At 38.9% G+C, this 24,393-nt stretch overlaps 1 protein-coding gene across 6 annotated transcripts in view; it reads right to left on the bottom strand.

Moving 5' to 3' along the window:
* The window catches only part of aplp2 (amyloid beta (A4) precursor-like protein 2), a 62,064-nt gene that overhangs the window by 28,826 nt on the left and 8,845 nt on the right, over positions 1–24,393 (bottom strand). For all 6 annotated transcript variants that reach the window (XM_043264086.1, XM_043264084.1, XM_043264082.1 and 3 more), the window contains exons 2-3: positions 5,789–5,962; positions 4,757–4,886 (exon numbers count right to left, since the gene is read on the bottom strand). In XM_043264086.1, the coding sequence (XP_043120021.1) occupies positions 4,757–4,886; positions 5,789–5,962 (304 nt within the window). The remainder of the gene's footprint in view (positions 1–4,756; positions 4,887–5,788; positions 5,963–24,393) is intronic.

Genomic DNA, 24,393 nt, shown 5'->3' on the forward strand with positions numbered 1-24,393 from the left:
GTCACTACTGTTTAAAAATCAGCACAAAATGTTTGTTGATGCTGATGCAGTCCGCAAGGTTTGATATCACTGATGGTAGGCTTCAATGTTTCTCCTGAAGTGTTTAAAAGCAGAACAGAACAAACCATTTAAATATGCTAAATGAAGTAGGCCTATGACGTTCAAAGCACAGAAAACAACTGCGAGAAGATGCTTCAAGGTTTTTCGTTTTACGTTACTTGAACCAAATAACAGCATACAGGCTTGGAAAGATGATGATGAGACAAATTTGCTTACTTTTGGACAGTTGATTTTATTTTGGACACACAGTGATAAAATGCAAGCCAAAGCTTTAAAATGCTAACAATCAGCAAGGCACGTGGAATGACTCGTTTGTGTGCTCATGTAATCCCCGATTTTCCATTTCATATTAAACAACTGTGCATGAATTCCACTAAGCGCTCCACTTGTGATGGCAAACTGCAGTCTGACGACATGATCAAAAGTCTTAGATGAACCAACAAAAGCTGGAAAAGCGTGTTATAGTTCGTTAGAAAGAAACAAAGGGAGGAAAAAAAAAATGCTATGAAGACAGCAACACAAAAGGATTGAGGCCAGCTGCTTTCAACTTCATAGTTTATAGCCCAGCTCCTCTGCTCTGTCCCAGTCCTGCATCAAAGATTTATGGCTATTACACATTAAATGCAGTATAATCTCTCTAAAAACGATTTTCCTCCTGTTCTTTCTGTTTTTATCTCTGGTTGTATCTACTAGACTCTTCGGCCAGGATGGAATCTGCCCACATCCGCGTCTGTTTTCAGAAACGCCAGCATCAAATGAACCAATGTAACCTTTGGAGAGCTGAACACTGCTGATGTTTCTGTGTAGCAGAGCTGCTGTTGATTTAGCACAATCCTCACCGCTAAAGAGCTGTTTATCTCAGCACTACCTTGTATTGGTATAATTCAGGACTATTAAGGCTAAAGGATGAAACTGTCAGCAGCTGAACAAACCCAAACAAAATACTGGAAAACGTCTGCTGACTGCCCATTAGGAGTTAACATCAGCTAAAACGAATCAAGTCAGCGTTTGAAAGTAAAGAGCTAATGGTCAAATATGAGCCCTGCTTCTAAATAGCTCTGAAAACTCTTAACATTCACTCGCAGATGTAATTACTGCGGTCATATAAACCTCCTGGTATTAAGCTCTCTCCATTTCATTTGAGGATACTAAAAAGGCAAAAAGATCAAGGGAAGACCGACTAAAAATAGGACAGTAATCCAGAAATCAATTCTGTCATTCACATGCCTTCCTACGTTATTCCAAACATTTAAAATGGCAAGTGAGTGATTTTTCATCCTCCACTAAAAATCCATTTCTCAATTCTGTAGAACACTGGAGGAAATCTGTACGTATCTGATGAAGAAACATGCTTTAGTACGTTACGTTAATGTTTATTTGAATTGAATTTCTAAATTAAATCCAAGCATAAAAAGTGATGACCTCTGAACTGTTTTAAAAAAAAAAAAAAAAAAAAAAAGGAACATTTTTGCTGGAATGGATTTTACTGGATTTGTACTGTAAGGGGAAAAAAAAAAAGTTTGCAATGTTTATGCTTTTTTCCATCTTTCTCATAGTTTTATACATCAACTTTAAAGTAAATGCAACTGAGACTAGTGTGATCCAATAACCAACTCCAGCTTACAAAAACTAACAAAACTATTGTATGGCCTACAAGTAAGAACTACATATATATTTCATACTTTTAGTCCTTTTAAGAGCTTGGCTGTCTGATCACTGTGCTTCCACTGTATAGAAAATTGCAGCATGTACATTTCCTCTTCTTATGTCATACGGTTTTGAAATTACATGAGTACGAGCGCAAACAACGATGATTTAAAGTAGTATTTTGCAGATTTTTTCTTTAATAAAAGGAATGCAACTGCTTGGAAGTGCAAGCTACGATACTGCATAATCCTCAAAGATCAAGCCCAAGCATATTTGCTGATTTCTCTGCGGTTTACACTGCAATGAGAGACGGAGACACAGACGAGCCGCCCATTTCACTGCATTACACCACCAAAACAAATCACTCTGCCTAATTAAACTCCAGAGGCCAGAATGTTGCTGAATCACAATGAAACCTCCTCATTAATAACAGCGGTTAAACCCCAGAGGAAGCAGAGAGGTGAGAAGACGAGGTGAGCCCGAACACGAGCGAGTCTCGTTGATCTACCGACTTCAATTCAAGGTTACAAATGCGCCGAAAATAAGAAAATCTCAAACACCACGGGACGCTTTTTTAGACAGAATACACCTAGTCCTTGACTGCTTTGCAGCAGAAATCACCACCAACCGAAACACCCCCATTTCAGCGCCACTCACCAGGGCTCACATCGATACTTTTCATATTTTGGATAAGGTTATGACCATGCATTAAACATCAGTCCATAAAATAGTCCAACAATTCGTTTCTCAGACATGATCAAACTCAAGAGAAATGTGCCGTTACAGAGATGGACAGTAATACGGCTGTAGCAACAAAAAAACAAAACGCGTCAAAGCTACTACAAAGCAACGCAGTAATTTATGCAACAAAAAAAAAATCTGCTTTTGTTAAGGGTTTTGCTGCAGTTTCATTTTTCAGTTTTTATCTTCAGCCAATTTGCACGCTCCACTTCAGATCAATAAAACAGTTTCCATGGCGACTCGTAAGTAGAGAAAGTTGTTGATGGAACAGTGTGGCGCTGCTATAGGCCGACTAAAACAGCCTTAGGTTCCTCCAGACCATGAGACTCTATTGGCAAGCCGTCATTCAAAGAGAAAGACACACAGGAAGCAGTGGACTGAAAGTGCGTCGTCCGCCCGACCCCGTCAGTCAAACGGCAGCTGACTTCAGGTGATGCGAGTCAACAGCTGCAGCGTCAGCTCAAGCACACACACACACACACACACACACACACACAAACAAAAACCAGCCATCTTGGAAAGCCTCCGACTGTCGGCCCATTTCACAGTCGGCTGGCAGCGCTAATGGCTTTTTTCAGCCCGCGAAGAGCCACAGCTCAATCCTCTCCTACAAGGGAGGGACAAACACAGGAGGAGATGAGGAAGAGACACGGACAGGCAGACAGCAGCTCCTCTGACGAGATGCAATGAGATAAATGGTATAGTTCTTACGTGGATTAGAACAAAATGGAAATATGGGACTTGGAATCATTTGTTTTAAAAAATTAATAACAGTGGGAAGTTATTCATGCCTGGTTGAGTAAGACTGTGTTGTAATATTTATGAATATATTAGCATTACTGACAGTGTTTCAGGAGTCGAGTGCCATTTAATTTTCCACCAAAAATAATATACACGGTCTAAAAGCAATTGTGATAGGGCTGTTATTTCATAGAAGTTTTTTTTTTGTTTATTTTAAATACAAGACATTATACAATATTTATTGTATTTAAAATATATGCAGAGTCCTGCATTCCATGATCACAAATGTGTTTTTGATCAGATACCTAGATTGCATGCATTTTATTTATTAATTTTCCTTTCTCACTAAAATCTTAAAACTTCCAGGATTTAGTAAAAATTTGTCGGCGTGCATTATGGCGTTAAGCAAGAAAAGTACTGTCAAACGGTTTAGTGAGTTGTACAGCTTTTGTTTTGTTTGTTTTTATAAACAAATTGATCTAAGGTGAAATTAAAATATTAATTTAAATGTTGCTAACTGAACTTTTTATTGAAGAACATAAAAGAATTTAGTTTTCTCAAGTATTAGGCTGCACAACCGTTTAACATTGATTAAAAAAACTAGCAAGAATAGCAAATCATCATATGACGAAAATTCAGCTTTGCATCACAAAAATAAGTACTTTTTTGACATTCAAATAGGAGGAAGTTATTTTGAATTGAGAAAAATTTTGAAATATGACTTTTTCCTGCAATTTTAAATCTGCCTAGTAGAGAATAAGTGACTTTTCATAAAAACACTCCAAATATTGAACTTTTTAACAGTGGTGTGTATGCGTCTTAAGATGTTGGTCATCGATGTGCTTTTAACGTTACCAATACCTCACTGCAAACATCTAGTCAATAAGAGACTTATAAAGTTAACAAAACAGACAAATAAGAGAGAATGTGTTAAGAGTTTTCAAACTCTGACAGTTTAAACCACTCGGGTGACCAAGCTGCCGAAGGCAATCGCTGGAAAAACTCCTGGAGGAGAGGCAATGTATTGTAGCCGCCTCTGCAGCATAAAGAAACAACAACACAGCCCAACAGATCTCCTCCAGCCTCACAGCCTCTGTCTGGAAGGGGAAATGGGATATTGCTTTAGAACTATAAAAGTTCTCCACACAGTAATGGCTTTTCGCCCCATTGCCATCTTTCGGTGTTCAGGAGTGACAAGCAGCAGCCCTAACTGAACTTTTCTAACTCAGTTTTTTCTTTTAAAAAAAAAGACATGTGACCGTAATTAAAACATTGGTTAAACTGTAGGTACTTTTTCCCAAACAAGTAGTGCTGCAAAACTTCATGGTTTTATCATTTCTTTGTATCGTGCAATATATTTTGTATCCTGTAGCCAATCTCAAAGGAGAAGCCACTACCTGAGCTGCACTTCAGAGACTGTCTTTAACATCTTCGTCTGTCACTCTGAACTGCTGTTCTGGCTTCTCAGATAGCTCACTTCAACAATGGCGTCTTTAACCCCACGGGACATTCTGGATAATTGGCCGTTTTAAAAGGACAACAGAGCTGTCAATCAAACACCACTTACCCAAGCACTTGTAAGGGACCACAATGTGAGCATGGCCCTTGCACTGTTTCTTGTCCTTCTTGCACCAGTTCTCGATCTTGACTGGCTGGTTGGCTTCCACCACATTTGTGATTTGCAGATCAGGATACATCTAAAGAGGCAAGGAGAGCAGAGAGATAGAGATTGAGACTATACAGTAAGCAGCGATCCATGCTTCACAATCTCCAGACACCATCCTCTCACGTATCGGAACTAACAAGAGTTACTCTCTCCTGAAATGCATTAAAAGGACATCAATGAAAAGCAATCTCAAAATGTACAGGGAAGGCATTGCTGTTTTTGCAGTCAGCCATATGACAGATGAGAGCAATAGTTGACATTTTTAACCAAATAGTGTTTTTTAATATAGCTGTGGGAAAGGATACTTTAGAGTACAGTGTGTTGGGAGGCTTATTGCTTTTATAAATCAGCAGTACCAGCTATATTGCAAAAGACACCAGCGACTGAAAGGAGTACATGAAGAGAGTTAAAAGCAGTAATGGAAATAAAAATATTTTTCAAATCCTCGAATTCTTAGCATTATTACTCCACTCTTCAGTGTCACATGATCCTTCAGAAATGATTCTAATAAGCTCATCTTTTGCTCAAAAATATTTTTTATTATCATTTAGGTTGGTCATTTAGGTTTAGGTCATGCTACTTAATATTTCAGGGGAACCATAATATACTTATTTTGGGATTTTTCTGATAAATAGAGAGTACAAAAGACAGAACAGAAAACCTTTGTAATAAGTGGTTCATAAACTTACTAATATTTTATATTATAAAAAAAAAAAAAAAAAAAAAAATCTAATCCAAATACCAGCCAATATATTAGTCATCCAATAACATAACCCCATCTATGCATCCCCAAGTGCTTTTTAATCAGCAATTGATGATATTGTGAAGTGGATGCTCAAGCAGATGGCTTACTGCTCACTCCCTGCAAGGACTGAATATAAATTAATTTTAAAATGGACGTTTATGTTGCGTAACATTTGTTTTTATTTTTACCTCTTGACAGTATTGCAGCACTCCTTCTTTGGTTCCGACACAGGTTTTGGATCCGGAAGGGTCTGGCTCCCAGCGGCCAGTCTGGATGTTAATGTGCATGTTGAGCTTGCCGCAAAACATGGCAACCTGTGGCTCTGCAACGGCAAATCCGGTACCTGCATTTGCTGCCAATGCCTGGGGAGAAAAAAGAACAGCGAGAGAAAGATTAAGGGACGAAGTTAATGGATACTCTTATTATAGTCCAATAAAAGTCAAACAGGATCAAACCTGTCATAACACTCTCTTAGGGGTCTAGACATAACACAGGAGCTCTTTTATAATGACTGATGTCAGCCAGAGACTTAAAATGACAATAGTATTATAAAGCAAATACAAGTACTGTGATTTCATTTCATATACAACAACAAAGATGTCATCTGTCTATTCTCAAAGAGATTTTATCTTGAGTGGGCAGAATAAACATATTTGCTTTGGATTTTGCTCATTATCTCTAAAAAGACATATTCCTTGTGCTCTAGGGTTACTGTTCGCCCCATCAAATGGATTATAAATTTGATTTGGTTTGTTTGCTTATACATGCTTGATCGCACCGAGTCAGTCTGTCGGTCCTATCCATGTGTTCTCAACAGCACACGGTCATGCCTCCGAACTGCCTCGTGACCTTCCTGACGGCTCTCGGAATCGTTTAAAATACTCCGGGGACAAAACAAAAATGTCCGACAGCCTCTAAACGCATCATTTCCTGCTGATGGCCGAGGTTGATGATCCCTGCTTCACTGCACAACTCATAGCAGCGGCAGAGCTGTTAAACATTTTCTGGCCAGAGAGCAGGTAACTCGGCACGCGCTTCTTGATGGCTGGGATTTTTACTCGTTTACCACTGCAAAAACCATCCAAGATACCAAGTTTCTCTACCACGCTTGCCATGAAAGGTCAGAGAAAGTGGGAGAATACGAGAGGACTTTGAATTAATAAAAAAAAATAAAAACAAAAATAAAAAAACACTGAAAAGCCCAAAACTTGGTTTCACCAGCTCAAAAACAAAATTCCCCACCTTTACGAAACGAGTGAAATTTCCCTCCTCTTTTCCCTTTTTCGTCCTTCTCCTAGATAGGAAACGCACTCGTTTACATTACCACGTTCTTCCTCTTTTCCTGAAACAGGAAGCAGCTACGCCCGGCCTGTCATTAAAGCCCTACACAAACATTTCTCGTCTGTGATGAAAGTGATTTACTCGGAATAACTAAAGATTACGCTTCTAAAATGCGAACAAACTGGTGTAATCATAGGACAATTATAGGGGCGTGCGTTACACTGAAACCTTGTGTTTTCTGCAATCTGAAGACAGATTACAGGAGGTCAGGTCTCAGCCCAGACATGCAGAGCTTTAAGCAGCATGTCTCAACATGGAATCAACTCGCTGCTTGACATCTTCACATAAACACTTTTATGCACATTATAAGTGTGTATATAAGTTTTTTTGTTTGAGAATTAAGTCTCTAATGCTGACTAAGACATCATATTATTAAAAATATTGCAAGACATTAAATGTAAAGCAAAAACGGTTTTAAAATGCAAATAGAATAAAACTGACTCCACACAAATGCTCAAGTAACTAGTTTATAAATCAGTGCAAGTTCTTATGCGCAGTGGGAGACGAAGACCATAACGTGACTTGTGCAACAGCAGCCGAACAAATGGGCGGATCATTCGGTCTATAAAATGAGAAGAGTGGAAAGAGAGAGGAAGGGAAAAGCAAAAGGATACATTTGGAGAGAGAGAAACAACATTGTAAAACAGCCCAGAGGAGGGCAAGGACGCCCCAGTAAACCACACAGCCAAACGACAGACGTGACAGCTTCATCTTTCCACCACACCTCCCCGCCTCATTCCTTCCACTCGGTTACTGTCTGAGGATACGCTCCACTCCGAAACCACACGGATCAACCTCTCCCACCAAACTCCATGCTCAAGTGTTATGCAAGACACTTTTCACAATCCAGTCAAAGCCAACTCACACTGAAGACTGAATTTATTATTTTTTTATTTATTCCCAGCTGAATAACTCATTTCACCTGGAAATGTCAGATTTTGGAAGTAAAATTGTGAGAGAAGCCTTTATGAAGCCCTGTATAATTAAGCTGATGCATTTCTCGGTGGTATATAAACATAGCCCTTCAGTACGCTGACTGACAAATAACTCCGTTAAATCCCTATAAACCTTTATTGCGCGAAACTATCACAAAAATGGATTACACATAATAACGGGAACATTACTCACAGCAGACAATTTGAAGTCTGACAGTAATAGGTTTCAAATGTACCGAAGGCGGTACATTTATTACAAAAGTGGCACTTTGATGGCTGGTGTTGCTACAGAAGGGAAGATTTTAGAGGTGAAACTTCTGAAACATTCTTGCCCTGGACAAGTTCAAACTCTTTCATAGGAGTCAGTCTCTAATACTCACAAAGACGAAAAAAAAAAAAAAAAATGTAATGTGGGGAAAAAAAATAGTGTTATTAGTGCTCTCAAACGATTAATTGAAGTTTGTTTACATAATGAATACATTTTGTGTGCATGTGTGCTTATAAATTAAAAAAAGTAATGATTTATATAGAATACAAAAGCATACACACACACACACACACACACACACACACGTAAATATTACCAAAAATTACAACAAAAAAAAAAAAAAAAAAAAAAAAAAAAAAACACACACACACACACTTGTATATTATACAGCGCAACAACAAAAAAACCTGCATAATATTATAGAATATATACACACACACGCTCCTAACATGTATACCGTATACATTTTTAAAATAATTTAATGTATTAAAAATGCTATAAAACAGTTTTAGATGCACAAAAAAGTATTACTTAAATAGCAAGATGTATTGCATTCTTGTAATTAATTTTTTTTATAAAATTATGAAAAAGTTTTTTTTTTTTAAAGTTATGCGAGTGGTATAACTACATTTTATTACTATGCAATTTAAATAACATGCATTTTATAGTTGATTTTTGTATGGCTGTGGACTGACTCAGCGCCGTCTCTACTTTCTGAAATTTTTGTAAACATCAGCCTGTGGCATATTTGTAATGTTATGGCTGCCAAACACTGCAACAGGAAGGAGCAGGGAAGCATAAGCTAAGAGAAAGAGAGAGAAAATACAGAATTGCAAGCTGCCTGTTTACGCCAGAAGGGAAAGAGACAGGACAGAAGATCAGAAAGAGGAGGACAGAGGTGATGGAAAAGACAGAAAGAAAAGGCCAGTAACAATGACCAGTGTAAGCAAAAAATACATCTTTAAGTGCAACAGCAGCAGTAAGTGGAAGACGGCAAGCGGCAGCCCATTTCAAAAGCACTTAAACTTTGACTGACACACACAGGGGATGAAGTCTCCCGAGAAGAATCAGAATCAGTGCGAAAGCAAATGCACCCATGAGGAGATAGCATGCTATGTGTCCTTATGCCGAATATGCTGAGGGCAGAGAATTTACTTTAGACACACACACACACACACAAAATACAAGCTCGCTCACTCTCTCTCACACACACGTAAATTCTGTGCTCAGAACTGAAAGGGGAAGCAAACAGTGGGCTGGAGATCTGGAAAGAAACAGGGGGACGCTAATGAGGAAGAGAGAGATTTGGAAATTGGCGTCACTAGTGGACAAACATGAACAACAGAGACCTTGTGTGGAAATGAGGCTCTCATTCCAGCCAAGCTGACCTCATTCAGCAAAAGCACACTCTGCTAGTTGCGTTTCTCCTCTCTTTCTCCTTTTATATTTGCTCATAGTTCAGAAACACTTTCAAATGTAGCAGCGGTGCTAGAGACAAGCTTCCTGTGGCTCTGTCCGTTCAGTGTTACTGCTGTGATTTTCACATGGTCCTGGCAAAACACACCCTATACAACTACATCCTGTGGCACAGAACACAACCGCATGTTAACAATCACTGTCAGGACAGAGACGGCACAGTAGGTTTCAGTTTGACATGAGGAAATTTGATGCTCCATTTTTTTATGGAAATGTAAGGCTCAATTAATTTGATAAAACGGTAATGTTGGAGTACAATTCAAAATCTGACTTCTATTTTAAAATGTATTCTTATGATACAGAGCTGAATTTCAGTAGCCTTAGTGTTAAATGAGCCTTCAAAATAAATAAAATCTAATATGCTGTTCAAACAAAAATAATTCTGAATTATACCAATTTTTTTTGGTAGTGTATGCATACATATACAAAGACAATTATGTTTCATGTAAAAAAATTCATGTAAAAAAAAAAAAAAATTCTCATAATATGAATAAAAATATAAAAAAAAAGCAAAAAGGACAAAAATTTGCCAATTAATAAGTTCTCATTTAAATTAGTTATATCTGTATCCGATTTAATATACCATAAAGACATAACTTATTACGGTCTTATTTATTTAAATTTAGACAATTATTGATGTTATTTTACACTACTAAACAGAGAGAGATTAAGATCTGCCATAAAAACAAGCCAGAGCCCTGTTTCTCCACTCAGGATAAAACAGGATTTATGTTACCCCATAAACACCTTTACTGCAAAGGGTGGATCATATATCATGAAAATACTCAAAGTTTACCATTACTACAAAATCAGACATGAATACAGCACCTAATTAGTTTAATCCATGTACTCAAAATCATTTTAAAAATGATTAAATAACATTTTAATGAGCTGTTGATCATTTTATTTAGCCATGACATAGTAGTTTTGTAAAAGGCTGTTTTAGCGTTAACTATACTCACAATATAGTATAACCTCTGCTATTATACACACACACACACACACACACACACACACACACACACACACAAAAGTACAGTGCTGATGTTTGGAAACACCCCGCCGGTCCTGTCTCTTATGTATGAGTGGCCTCTCGTTTTCTATTTTAAACCAGAAGAGGGGAAAAATAAAAAAAATAAAAAAATTTAAAAAACACTGCAGGCCCCAAACATGATGCCCACACCTCAGGCTGGGCGGCAAAACTACTGGCACTCCTAAAAACACAGACACTTTTTACACCCAATGCTTGAATCCCATCCCAGTCTAATTCAATTTTTACAATGTCTGTCCATCTGTGAACCGCTTTTAAACCAGCTTGTAACATGTCTGGGCACTACAGGGGTGACGTGAAACAGACCAAACAGACCGCACTGGTCCACTCCCCACAGCCAGACTGTAACATACAGTCAATGTGCTTCTGAAGTCTCCTGCAACCACACACACCTCTGTGTGACGATTGAGATGAAATTTATAAATAACATTTAAAATGCACAAAACTAAATGCCCAACCTAAGCTAAAAAAATAAAGAGCTGGACTGTGTAAATCATATGACAGTAGAAATGGGTCAACAATTAAAGACTTTGCGATACTAAACAAGGTTCCATTAGTTAACATTTTAGATGAGGGAAGAGTTTTCAAACAAACTCCTAATTTGCTGCACATTGATAGTAGGTTTAGTGAGTGTTGGATTAATTTTTTTAGGTATGGGCTAGGGTTAAATGATGTAGAATATCGTCATGCAAAAGAACGCATTAATATTTGTGGTAACACTTTTACGGGTACACCTATAAAGTTGCTTATTAACATGCATATTACTAGAACATTAGCCATTTATTAGTGCTAATTTAGCACATATTAATGCCTTATTCTACATCCCTCATCCTACCCAATACTAAACTTGGCCACCTTACTAAACTTAACTTTTTCCTCAAATTTGCTTAATAGTAACCAGTGTTACCTATTCTAAAAGTCCTAATAAACAGCCAACAGGCTAGTAATGCAAAATACGTAAAAATCATTTTGGATTCTTGTCTGTCTGTTTAGCACGAATTATGAACGATAAAAGCAACATGATTCAGTGCTTTTACCAAATTGTCGTCAATTGGCTTATCGTAAAGGTGCTGAAAGGTCAGTAAAACAATAAGTAATATTATACAGTTTCTGTAATACAGCGTTTAAAGATGTTGGTCATACAGCTGAAAATCCCTGGTGGTACTGTACCAGGCTGTCACGTCGCAGGGATTCCCAGAATGCAATGCTTTGTGTGCGTGTGACCCTGTGAAAGAATGCCGTTTAATCCGCCGCTCTCATGGTTACGCGTTACAGGGACACTGATCACTGCAAGCGTTATAGATCAGGAGGCTGAAAGACAGAGGCAGACAAAAACATTTGCCTATTCACTTTGAATATGTCCTTTTCTAAAGGTTTAGCGGTCCGTTCAATTCCTCCTGACCTTTACGTCGGGCTACTTTCGAATCTCTGAGCAAACAGTCACACTAGGGCACAAATGACTGCTTGTTCCTACACAAATTCGTGCAATATAAAAAGGTGTGCGAAGCATCACAACCATCCCATTGTCCTGTGACCGACTGACGTGATGCTGGAAAACAAGATGGATACGGTTACAATGCAAGCCAAAATCCCACTCTTACACTTTCTAATTAAAGACCTATTCATGAGTTTAATATTTTTAATGGGTGACCTTTGAAATACGTTTTGGCCTGAATGCGTAACACTCCTAAACTCAATTTATTTTTCAATTTATTTTACCCTTGGTGTTAATCATATAATATTTTGATAAACTGCCGTGTAAATGCCGTGTAATGCTTCATTAAGTTTTGACACCTCATACAGTTTATCAAAATATTATATGATTAACACCAAGGGTAAAATAAATTGAAACGTAAAGCACATTAGACTGATGTTAATCATGTTCACATTAAACAAAGAAACTATAAATGACTAAATGCAAAACGTAATGCATTGAGTTTCCAAACCTTGTATAAGAAATGTTAACAAGAGAGAAAAAAAAACTATGCATTTATAATAAAAAGGAGTAATTTAAGGTAAAAGCCAATTACGAGTTACATTATATGTTAGACTGATTAACTGTTAGACTGACTGTTAACTTGTTAAAATTGTGGTATTCACATACATAAATTTTATTTTTGCATTAAAATAAGATCATATTTAATTATATACATAAATCTGTATATAAAAGGGTTTTAAAAAAATAACAAAAAAAAATTATTTTAGGTTCAGTGTGAAAAATCTCCAAAAATCGTAAAAAAAAAAATCCCTACTAAACACAATTACGGTAAAAAGGAAGGATCTTATGAGGGATTGTGAAACTGATCACAATGGTGATGGTGCATATGACTGTTAAAGCATTCTCTTCCTCTACTGCAGAGTGACCCGGTGCTTCGAAATCCCTGCTGGAGTGAGACATTATTACTGACCTAAAGCTGTGAAAAACGCTAATAACCAAAACTCAAGAGTTTGAGGAAAAATCAAAACTACCAGAAACTCTCAGGTCTTCGATCATAGAATTATATTTCGCCATTAGTGTCGTCAAAGCACACACAAACATGTCATTACATTTGAAAACAAAATAATAATAAAAAAAAGAAAAAAAAAAGGGGGATAGTTCTTTAAGGACCCAAACACATTTCAGGTCACAAAATACATATGCATGCATAAAAAGCTGAGAAACCTCAATAAATCATGCCACTATGTCCTCTGGAATACTTGGCCAATGTCACAGGAAGCAGAGGCCCGTGTCTACAGGGGTGTGAACCAGTTCAGCGTGACGTGTGACATTCTCATGGACAGCTGAACTCATACGAGTGTGTGTCTGAGCTCCCCCCGAGAGCACCGGAGTGTCTCTCCCTACGGTTCATTAGCCTTCAGTCCTTCATCACAGGAGGTCTGGCAGCACACCTTTGTGCCCACACACATACAGAGTGGAAAAGTACAAAAGGGAAGGGTCCAGGAAATCTGAGCATGAAACGGCGCAAAGCTCAACGAGCTACAAAATCACATGATGCCTAATCTTGGTGTTATTCACAAAAATTTGCACTCGCACACATGCACAACCCTGTATCACAATGCTCCAATTTATTACAGGGCCACATTCATGGTTTGGGTGGAACAGTATTGAGAAAAGCTTCCGATTTCAGTCTTATCGTATGATGGATATTTATGATGGAATCTGAGAGCTTTCTGACCCTGCACAGACAGCAAGGATATTACCACGATCAGGGCACAAAAACGTAGCAAGGACATTAAATCGTCTATGTGACATCAGGGGTTCAACCCTAATTTTACAAGGCTAAGAGAAAACTTTGTGCGCAAAGCCAATTTATTCAGCAATTCTACTTCCCACATGGACTAATTTTACCAATGTCCTTGCCACATTTCTGTGCCTTGATCGTGGTAATATCCTTGCCGTCTATAGAGGGTCAAATTTCATTATAAATCTCTTAATTTGAAGTTCTGAAAAGGACCATTTAATAACATGGAGGATAATTTAATTTAATTAGGTACTTTTTAAATAAGTGTATAGAAAATAAACGTACATAAACTGAACATTCAAAGTTTATAAAAATTTCTAGAATCATAACATACAGGCTACACATACCTACCTAGAGGTTTTGTATTGCTAGCTTATCAACATGCTAAAAACAAACTTCCATGACTGCCTATGTGGGAAGCAAGCGACAAGTCAGTTCACCGATTTTTAAACGGAATAACGAGTTTTTGTGAGGGGATCCATGTGTTCTTTAGATTGGTTCTGCCGACATAAGTGACGACTTGTTCAAATGTTCTCATCTCTATGGAAACGCCTCAAAAGGCATCTCAGCTATTTTCACACAGAGAGAGAAAGAGAGGGAGAAGTACTGTTCGGATGTGTATCTGGCAAGCTTGGAGAACACAAAATCGCAGCTGCATTTCCCAAAAGCCAAAACAAGATGGGACACCTCAAATTTCCAGCACAGAGTCTGTAACCAAACACAACCTGCTCATACAAACAACCTACACAAGGTACCAAATCCCAGAAGTCTCAATTTCATGCACTGATGCTTTCTAAAGTTTGTCAGACGGTAATTCATAATGCAATGGAGTTGCAGCAATAGCGCAACAATGGGTATTATTGTAAACCAAAAAAGACCACAGTTGTGATAATGCAACAATTTAGGAGAATCTTACTCAGCAAGTTTTTTAAAGCTAGTTAAAGAAGACATTGCTTTCCCTTTTTCGGCAAGTTAGTATGATTCATGATTAAAACACTTTCACTGTCAAAAAAAGAAAGAAGTGGAACTGCAGTGTTTCTACTATGTTACTGGTTTTATAGTCCGTCCATTGCTGCCACAACAGTGAGCTAATGACTTTGCTTTAAAATTTTCCTGTAATATTTCCATTCTTGCCTACAGAGACGGGATAATAACACCATCCGGTGCCATTTATAGAGAGAGCGGTTCGAGTGGTGAGGGGCATTCAGATGTCAGAGGTCAAAGGACAGCTCTCCGTCAGATCCCTGGGTCAAGCTCTTCCCAGCATGCTCGGCAAGCCAGTTTTATGAGCCCAGTGTAGAGGTGACCGCAGAGGTCAGAGTAGAGTGTAGGAGAGGAAGAGAGCGTGTTTACTTTGCCCAGACCTCGGAAAGAGCAGGATGGCAATATGGCTGCCTCGACTCGAGGACAGCACCTCTATAACCATAAACCTTGCGACTTTCCATGCTGTTTGCACTACCGTCTTTATGGCTAACTGAAGTTGAATGCCAGAAATGCCCACAAATCAAATAACTCAAACAACTGTCCCCACCTAAATAATATAGACATAAGACACCATACTGAATTTTATACAAATGAAAATTATGTTTGCAGTCTTTGGCATGCCTAGATCACATGTGATTTTTGATTGACTTATTTGTTAGATGAATAATTGGCATGTTAAACAACAGCTCAATCCTTCAACAGACTTTATCTCTATCCCGGTGAAAAATTAAATAAGCCGCAACCCTGACTAAATAGATTTTGGATTAATAATATACCAAGCTAACAAAATACTACAAGAATAAAACACACACAACTATATAACTGCCCTCATCAATGTAGAGCAACAATCTTAGTTGCAAAGATGACAGGTCAAATTAGCTGGGTTACCAGCTTTTTTTTTTTTTTTTTTTTGCACGATACATGATACACAGGATTTAAGCTGAAATCACACAAGAACAACTATTTTCCTAGATACATGGTTTCACCTTAAATATGATACAGAAGGAAGCAATAAGCAGGTTTTGCAGAATAATTCATGAAAGAGCTCTAACAAAAGAAACCATCTTGATATCTTGGATCATTTCAAAAAAATTCAACTTGAGCCTACTGAGCCCATGATGCCTTAAAATGTTGTCTAGCTAGGTAGAAAGCTAGGCTTTGAAACTGTGCGAGTGTACTGTGAGCTACGGCACAAGAAAATACTGCCTCCTGTGCAATAAAATGCATGTGTAAAAGTGTAAGTACTAGGCAGACAGCAATAGGAGCCGTTGGTGTGTGTATGTGTGTGTCTCTCTAGGAGAGGCTGCAGTGAAGAGAGACCAGAGCGAGAGCTGTATCCCCTCTGGCTCTCACTGACATACATTTCAAAACACAGTCTCAAAAGACTCTTACCTTACGCCAAACACACACACAGTCATTCTTGACACGTCTCAGCGCACACACACACCCACACCCTCCAGGGGCCTGTCCCAGACGTCACCAAATTACAACATTATGGCTGTCTTCACACTGTGCTTAATGAAGACTGAAACATTAGGAGAGACTGGTGTAAGGAAATTAAAAAAAGAAGATGAATCAAAGAATGAACAAAAAAAAACTACCATCTAAAAAGATCATCATGACCTGTTCTGTCCGCAATTTAAGGATGGATAAAGTAGACAGTGAATAAAAACAGAGTGAGAGATGTAGTGATCTTGGAACAGACAAATTCCCTTATACAAGGCTCAAGGGTGTTTATACAAAAAAAAATAAAGTTTGAGACATCTGACAGCCAATAGTTAGAGTAGTGCCACCGTGACCTTATTAGAGCCATCACTGTCAGGACCAGACAAGACCAGACAGACGAGAAAAAAGGTTTGAGAGCGAACGAAAAATCACTGATACATTTTTGCGCTCTTATAATGCTGCACCAGTATCTCCCGTGAAATTTCCAGACCTGCATGAACGTTTCCTCTCTCTGCGTAACGGTTGAGAGGACTAAAAATACAGTCTCATAACGACACCCAATATACTGCAGTGAAAACGCAACTCCGGAGAGCCTGCTGAACATTTCCCTCAGATGGCAAGTGAAATTGTTCAGACAAGCAATAAAACGGAAAGCTCAACTTTAAAATGAAACGTGCCACCGGCTGCAAATAACAAGCAATCTTTAGCCTAACGAAAGCACTGAGGTCCGTGTCACAAACAATGCCTGATGGTTTCATCTGAAACTGCAGGTTGTCATCAGACATCTGTTTTGTGTAATGTTTTCAGGCATGCAGAGACAGAACAAATCAACTCAACAGCACATAACCATCAAAAAGCATTATAGATGTTTTAATAATCAGGACTATTGTTTCTGTGCTGGTCACACACCAGTGATTTGCATTAAAGAGGACATCACCCCTGTTTGGTTTCTTCTTTCACTGTAATCCCTTTTCTATTACACATACCAAGGTCATACAGGTTTGAACCAACATAAGTTTAAACTAATATCAATAAAATGATAACTTTTGGGAAAAACTATCACTTTAAAAGCTTTCTTGCAACTAAGCCAAGATGATGTCATTCCGGTGGCTGCAGCTAACGTAAGACAGGAAGGAAGAAGCATTGGCAAACGTTTGTGCAGGTATACTTCCAACCTTTTAATGGATCCCAAAAATAGAAACAAGACAGTCCTGATCATTTCAGTGGGATTTCTGACAACTTTTAATGCTTTAGGGAATATTAAGTTTAATGACAATGAAACAATTTGCCAATTGTGTTATTGAAGGATGCCAAAGAGGAAATAAAGCCTATACAACTATTTGATTGAGTTTAAGAGCCAGAAAGAGAATGGAAAATGGCCATGACTTTTTTTTAAGCAGAACAAGATCTGAAGTGGAAAAACGGTTCCAAATCACAACAGAGGTCATTTACACACGTCTTACGGTCCGGAAGCAATCTGGAAATCCCACTGTCCCAACCTCACATTATCTCCCTGATAATAACAAACAGCAACCATACAAATCAAAACCTAATTGGCAAAATCCAAAAGACAAAAAGTCTTGCCCTAAATTTGTTCATTTTCAAGCTGCTTTATTTGTATACACAATCACAAGAGACAAGAGTTAAAAGGAGACTGCAACTTTCATGCCGACTTTCAAAACAACGGCAAAAATGGCACATAAATTGCTAGGTTTGAAAAAAAGGTTCTGCAAAAAAATATTATAGGGAAAAAAGCTGACATGTGTCCTGTCATTGTAACAACAGAATCTGTTTTGATTATGGGCTGCTGCCTTTTCTTTCACACTCCCCTTCCATCTGCATTCTCATCCTGACAGCAAGCTGTGACAGGAGCATCTTCTCCCACAGTGCTGTGCGAGATTCTCATACTCCTAAATGCATGAGTGCTCTTGTTTTGTTGCTCTGCTTCTTTCTCCTGAGTGCGTCTCTGTGCCATGTGACAGGTCGAACCTTTCGGTCCTCTCAATCCAGGCTTAGAGCCCACGTGCCCCTTTAGAGGATTACATTCCTGACATCATCACGCCAGATGCTGACGACAGAAATAGAAACAATAACGCTTCCCCCCCACAGGAGGCGGCAGTGACCGGTTTGCCATAACCCAACCAGCTCTAAAGGGAAGCACAACCACAATGAATTATGGGCTTCAAAATCTTTTCGGTCCTTCCTTTGATTATCACTTTCCGAGTCCCACCTTCCTCTCAGGGGCTCTTCCTTTTTCCTCTCAATCTTCACACATCCTTTCCAGACTTGGTGTTCACTGACTATTGATGGGCCAAACATGGCTTTAAAAAGAAAAAAATATATAATAATATAATAATAATAATAATAATAATAATAATAATAATAATAATAATAATAATAAATTAAAAAAAACCTAACTGGTTGTTTCCACTTTATATATAAAAAGGTATGTTATAAAATGGAAGACTCCACCACAGAAGAAAAAAGTAAAAGGTGATTGACCCACCCACCCCACAAATCCAAAATATTTTCCCCAAATGAAAAGTAGCCTAGAATATATTCTTGTGCTCTGTAGAATAAATTTCAAACATAATGAGCAAATAAATGAGGGTGAGCCAAAAAAATTAATAAAAATCACATTCACAATAAGCATTTAACATTGGAAGTCTGTGGAGGGTTTAAAAGCAGAAACGCAAGGCACATTTTTTTGAAAAAGTGCTTATTGTAATTCCTTGTTGTCTGCGTTGTAAAGTTAAGTTGTAAGGACTAAACTCTTTGTTTGTAACCGTGAAGGCTCAATTGCTTGGTCCCTTTTAACCTTGCTTTCCACAGCAGGCCTGAGGGAAATCCAGTGCATCGTAAAGTGGAGATTTGGGGCTTAGTGCACACCGCTGTGAATGCAGTCAGTTACTGTGCTTGTTTTCAGCATTGTTTGCTTGTCTCTCGCTGTTTAAACGGACAGGATTAAGCAGCAGCGTGGGCTCAGTCTGGCCGACAGCTCGTCCACCTAATCTCTACGCGTAGACCTTGGGATTTCTGAGAAACGACCTGTGCTCACTTCACTGTGCCAGACACAAGCAATCTCTCTCTCTCTCTCGTACAGCTATGTCCTGTACTTATCAGCATGCAGTGCAATACAAGTTTGCTGCTTCGAGGACTGCCAGAACATCCATAATGATAAAACCACACACATACACAAGCAACGATGCTCCTGACAGCTCTCAGAGGTCTGCACTCTTTATTTAAAATGTCCACGAACTCTGGTTTAGAGTTGTGTGGCTTTTGGTCCATGGCGTATTTAAAATATACAGCCTCTCTCTTCTAGGAAGCAAGCCAAAAATACTGTTTTCCTCATCCTGCACTATACAGATGTTTATCCTATCAAACGTTTTCTAGACTGACGATTAGGGCTGGCCTACACACACACACACACACACTATTGCCAAAAAGTATTTGCTCAACCATCCAACTAATCAGAATCAGGTGCTCCAATCACTTTCCCGACCACAGCTGTATATTTAAAAAAAAAAAAAAAAAAAAAAAAAAAAAAGCACCTAGACATGTAGACGGTTTTTACAAACCTTTCAGGGAATTCCAGCGTGGAACTGTGATAGGATGCCACCTGTGCTACAAATCCATTCATGAAATTTCCTCATTCCTAAATATTCCACACTCAACTGTATTAAAAGAACGTGGAAGCGTTTGGGAACAACAGCAACTCAGCTACAAAGTGGTAGGCCACTTATACTGACGGAGTAAATCGCTACAAACCACCAAACTTAATGTGGCCTTCAGATTAGCTCAAGAACAGTGCGCAGAGAGCTTCATGGAATGGGTTTCCATGGCCGAACAGCTGCATCCAAGCCATACATCAAGTGCAACGCAAAGCTTCTGATGCGAGGGTGTACAGCACACTGCCACTGGACTCTAGAACAGTGGGGACGCGTTCTCTGGAGCGACGAATCGTGCTTCATCAGGCAATCTGATAGACAAGCCTGGGTTTGGTGGTTGCCAGGAGAACGGTACCTGTCTTACTGCATTGTACAAAGTGTTGGTGGAGGGGTTTTTCAGAAGCTGGAATTGGCCCCTTAGTGAAAAGTGAAAAGAACTCCAAATGCTTCAGCATGCCAAGACATTTTGGACAAGCTGCAAAGGGTGGACCGACGTCATACTGAACACTATAGATTAAGAATGGGATGTCAGTGACCTACGACTAATAACTGGCGTTTGAAAAAACAGGTGATTGAGATTTACTGCTAATCAAAGAACTGGCTTTACTGACAAGATGCGTAAATACAAAATAGTACACATACACCTTAGGATAAAATTTGTGTTATACACCATATTAACAAAAGTATTGGGTCACCCCCTTCTAACGAACAGGTTACACAGAGGTATTGTCCTGTTAGAACAGAAAAGGGTCCTATAGTAACCCCTACAGTACTCTAAGCACAAAAGGACAGTGGGGGAGAAAAATGAAAAAGACCTAACTAGAAGAATAAACATGGAAAGACTGTTAGAATCTCAGGGAGGAACCTTGAGATGTGTTCAAATAAAGTTTGCATTCCTGTAGGGCAGCTGAAGGCTGCAGTGGAGCAGAACGGCTATACAGACGGTCCATCTGTTTCTGGACTGACCAGAAGTGAGAACAGCAAGGAGAAAAACCTCTTAAAATCTCACATCTGTGCTATTTCTGAAAACCACAGAGGAGTGAGACAATGCTGGCTGAGAGGAAGAGTGTGTGTGTGTGTGTGTCTTAGAGAACACTAGCTTTACCCGTATCACACAAAAACACCTCACAGTGAGAAAAAAAAAAAAAAAGAGAACAGGACTGAAGCTAAAGTGTGCCAAAAAGCACCATGATAACAATGGTTTAAGACATGGCAGCATGGTAATGTTGGTTCTAGACAAGGCACTGTGGTAATTCTAGTAGTACCAAGTTGACTAGTGGTGCAATAAATTTTCATCTTGAGCCAAATTTTAAAAACGTGTTTATCATCATATCTTTAAACAGTGACAAATAAATGTTGCACCTACCTCATAAACGCAAAGCCATTCAAATGTCCGTAGTTTGTCAATTACAATATAACTCTAGAGAGGAAGATTTTGCATAATACATGTACTATATATTGTATGGTCATTTTTTTTGTACTTTTAAATATATGCATTATGAAAATAAGCTACTACACAATTGAAATGTTTACTGTTATAAAAGGAATTAGAGTAGATGCGTAACTATTGTAATACCATTAATACCATATTTTGTTTTGAGCAGAGGTTTGGCCATGGAAATGGCCATAGCATTTTTAAAAATACATGTAACATGTTATATAATTAATAGGTGAAGTGTTTCACCCATCACAAATGATTCCACACCAAGAAAGTTCCATCATAACGGCACCATACACAGTGCCTTTGTCAGTGAAAGGCCATACCAAGCAAGAAATACTGATGCAGAACAGAAACCAGGGCGGAAGGCCAAGGAAGAGAAATGAATTCACTGAAAGAAATACCGCCCCACGGCTCACATTCACACACTGCAAATGAATCTCCCCTCCGTCTGCAGCTCTGCCATCCTCTCACAACCTCCAAGGTCGAGGTTAAATGGATCATTGAGTCCCCTGATCCACCCCCTATCGCTAAACATACGACAAGCAGCGGGAGAAAAGCAGATCCCTCGGTGCCGCACACATACTCAGTTTTCCCTGAGGTACTGGAGGGGAATGGAAAGCAGCCATCTTACAGGAGGAACAATCATGATGAATGTTATACATAAAAGAAACAAAAGACAAAGGGCTAGTTTTACATGAAGTTTACAATATCACACACACAATGCTTTTGAATCGCTATATGAACTGTCCCCGTTTTCACAAGATTCACCCGTGCGTACTGATAGGCACAGCAAGAAGCTGAGTCATGTGTTTGTGGATCCATGCTTCCACGTTTTGTGACTCAATCACAGCCGCTGGGCTTGTCTCTGTTATTGCCCTGTCCGTCTCTGCAAACTATACAGAAGATCTCCTCTGTTCGCAGTGTGCTGAAACAAAAGCACTCTAAACCTCTCTCTAAAACTACTGGAAATCAACTCACTAAACCAGAAAAACAATGTTCCAAAACGTCGCTCTGCCCACACAACAAAACATCCTGTTCCTGCTTGAATGAAGCACAATGTGAAGCGCTCCATCTCAGCAGCGGCAGAGCCTTCTAGCCACAGTGTTTAACAGCTCTCCGAGACATTAGGAACGGGATGAAGATGTTCTAGGGAGTCAGCTGGCAGCGTGGAATTCATTATAATTAGCAACTAATAATGAAAAGCCTCTCAATGAGGACCGTGATGAACAACAATCTGTTGGTATCCGAGTCAGCTGTTTAAGTAAAAGACCGAGCATGTATCTTCAAAAGACGACAATATGCAGAGTTTATGCCAAGCTCATGGAGATCTTCCGCTGTATTTCAGTGTGCAATACATTTGGACATCTGCATTCTGTTTGAAGCGCCATATTTTGGATTTGCAGTTCAGTGATGGAGTTAGTTGGGAACTTAGTTGTGGCTCTAAATGATTCACTGATTAAGAGAGTCTGATTCAAATCGCTAGTTCACGAGTAGGTCTGAAGCAGTTTCATGAACTTTTAAACAGACTCATTAAAAACCAGTTCACAAGTCAGTTTTTCCTCAAACTGCACATCATAGCTTTACTTGCATTCGTTGTTACACGCAGAAAACGGTGCACTGTAACAAGCCGATATCTGACAAAGCCAAATATTGACTAGTCTCACATAGTGAGAATCCAATGCAGCTTTCACTGGCAAAGGCCTGCTCATGATGCCGTTTGACAGACATGTCAAATAATCAGTCAGTTTAGTTTAATTTCAGCGTCACGTTTCAGGACATGGAAATGCTGCCACAAAAACAGATCAGTGAATAAAACCCAATGTATTTTCAAAATACCAATGTGGTCAACTTTAAATATTCCACATTTTTAAATATTCAGCATATTGATCGTTTCTCGGTTCTTATAAAGCCTATAAACTTGGGATTCCATTATCCAGCAGTTAAAAATCTAACAAGATTGCACCAAATTCCAAGTGTGAGCAATTGATATCTGTGCTACTGCATCAATTACTAGTTTCTCAATAATATGAGCTGAACTGATGCAGGCTGGAAAGTAAGAACTTGGCCACACCACTTTTGTTAGTACCGTTCTATTTGCAGAACAGGGAGAAGTAACAATAAGGGCCGTTGCAGCCATGAGCTGTACAGTTACTTCCCCAGAGATTGAACTTCCACTGCGTATGAGTGTGTGCAAAAATTCTCCATGGTACATTGCATCAGCCCCTTTTCTACACCTTCCAACCTTCCCACATTCCCTCCCACTTGTGAGGACATCGTATATCTCTCCATGACAGGCGTCCTGCTGCAGGCCCTTCTCAAAGGCTCCTTCATCTCATCCCGTTTTCTTCTCCTTCGCCATACAGGACAGAGAAAAGAAACCCTGCCTGCAGTGATTTCAGATTGGACGCTTCTCCACGGTCACTGCCACCAATAAACCAAAAATCCAGACCCATAAGTGGCTAATATCAGACTCATTGGAAGCCATTGACCTCTGAACTTTTCAAAGGTTCCAGATATCTTAAGGTCAGAATTCAGGATGCTTTGATTTTCACTGTGCATTCGCGCCCTCTATCAGTTTCCTCCCCCTAAAGTGCTGCATCAGTGTTGGCAGTGCTTTTGGTGGTTCAGCAGTGCAGATCCGGGTCTCTGGGGTGTATACGGTTACAGCACACTGATCTCTCTGCTCACCTCTCCTGATCTGACATTTTCATCCTCTTCCCCTGCTTGGTCTCATAAGACCAATTCGATCAGATCACTTAAGACCAGAAACAAAAATCACAGACACCAAGAGTAAATACAATGCTTGCCACTACACTTCTAAAAATAAAAAAAGCAGCCATGATGTCGCAGAAGAAACATTCTACCAATTTAAAGAAAAAAAAAAAAAAACTCAAAAGAACTTTTTCTTAAAATGCAAATAACATTAACAACCTAAAAA

Source organism: Puntigrus tetrazona, chromosome 18, assembly GCF_018831695.1.
Source record: "Puntigrus tetrazona isolate hp1 chromosome 18, ASM1883169v1, whole genome shotgun sequence".
Classification (NCBI taxonomy): Eukaryota; Metazoa; Chordata; class Actinopteri; order Cypriniformes; family Cyprinidae; genus Puntigrus; species Puntigrus tetrazona.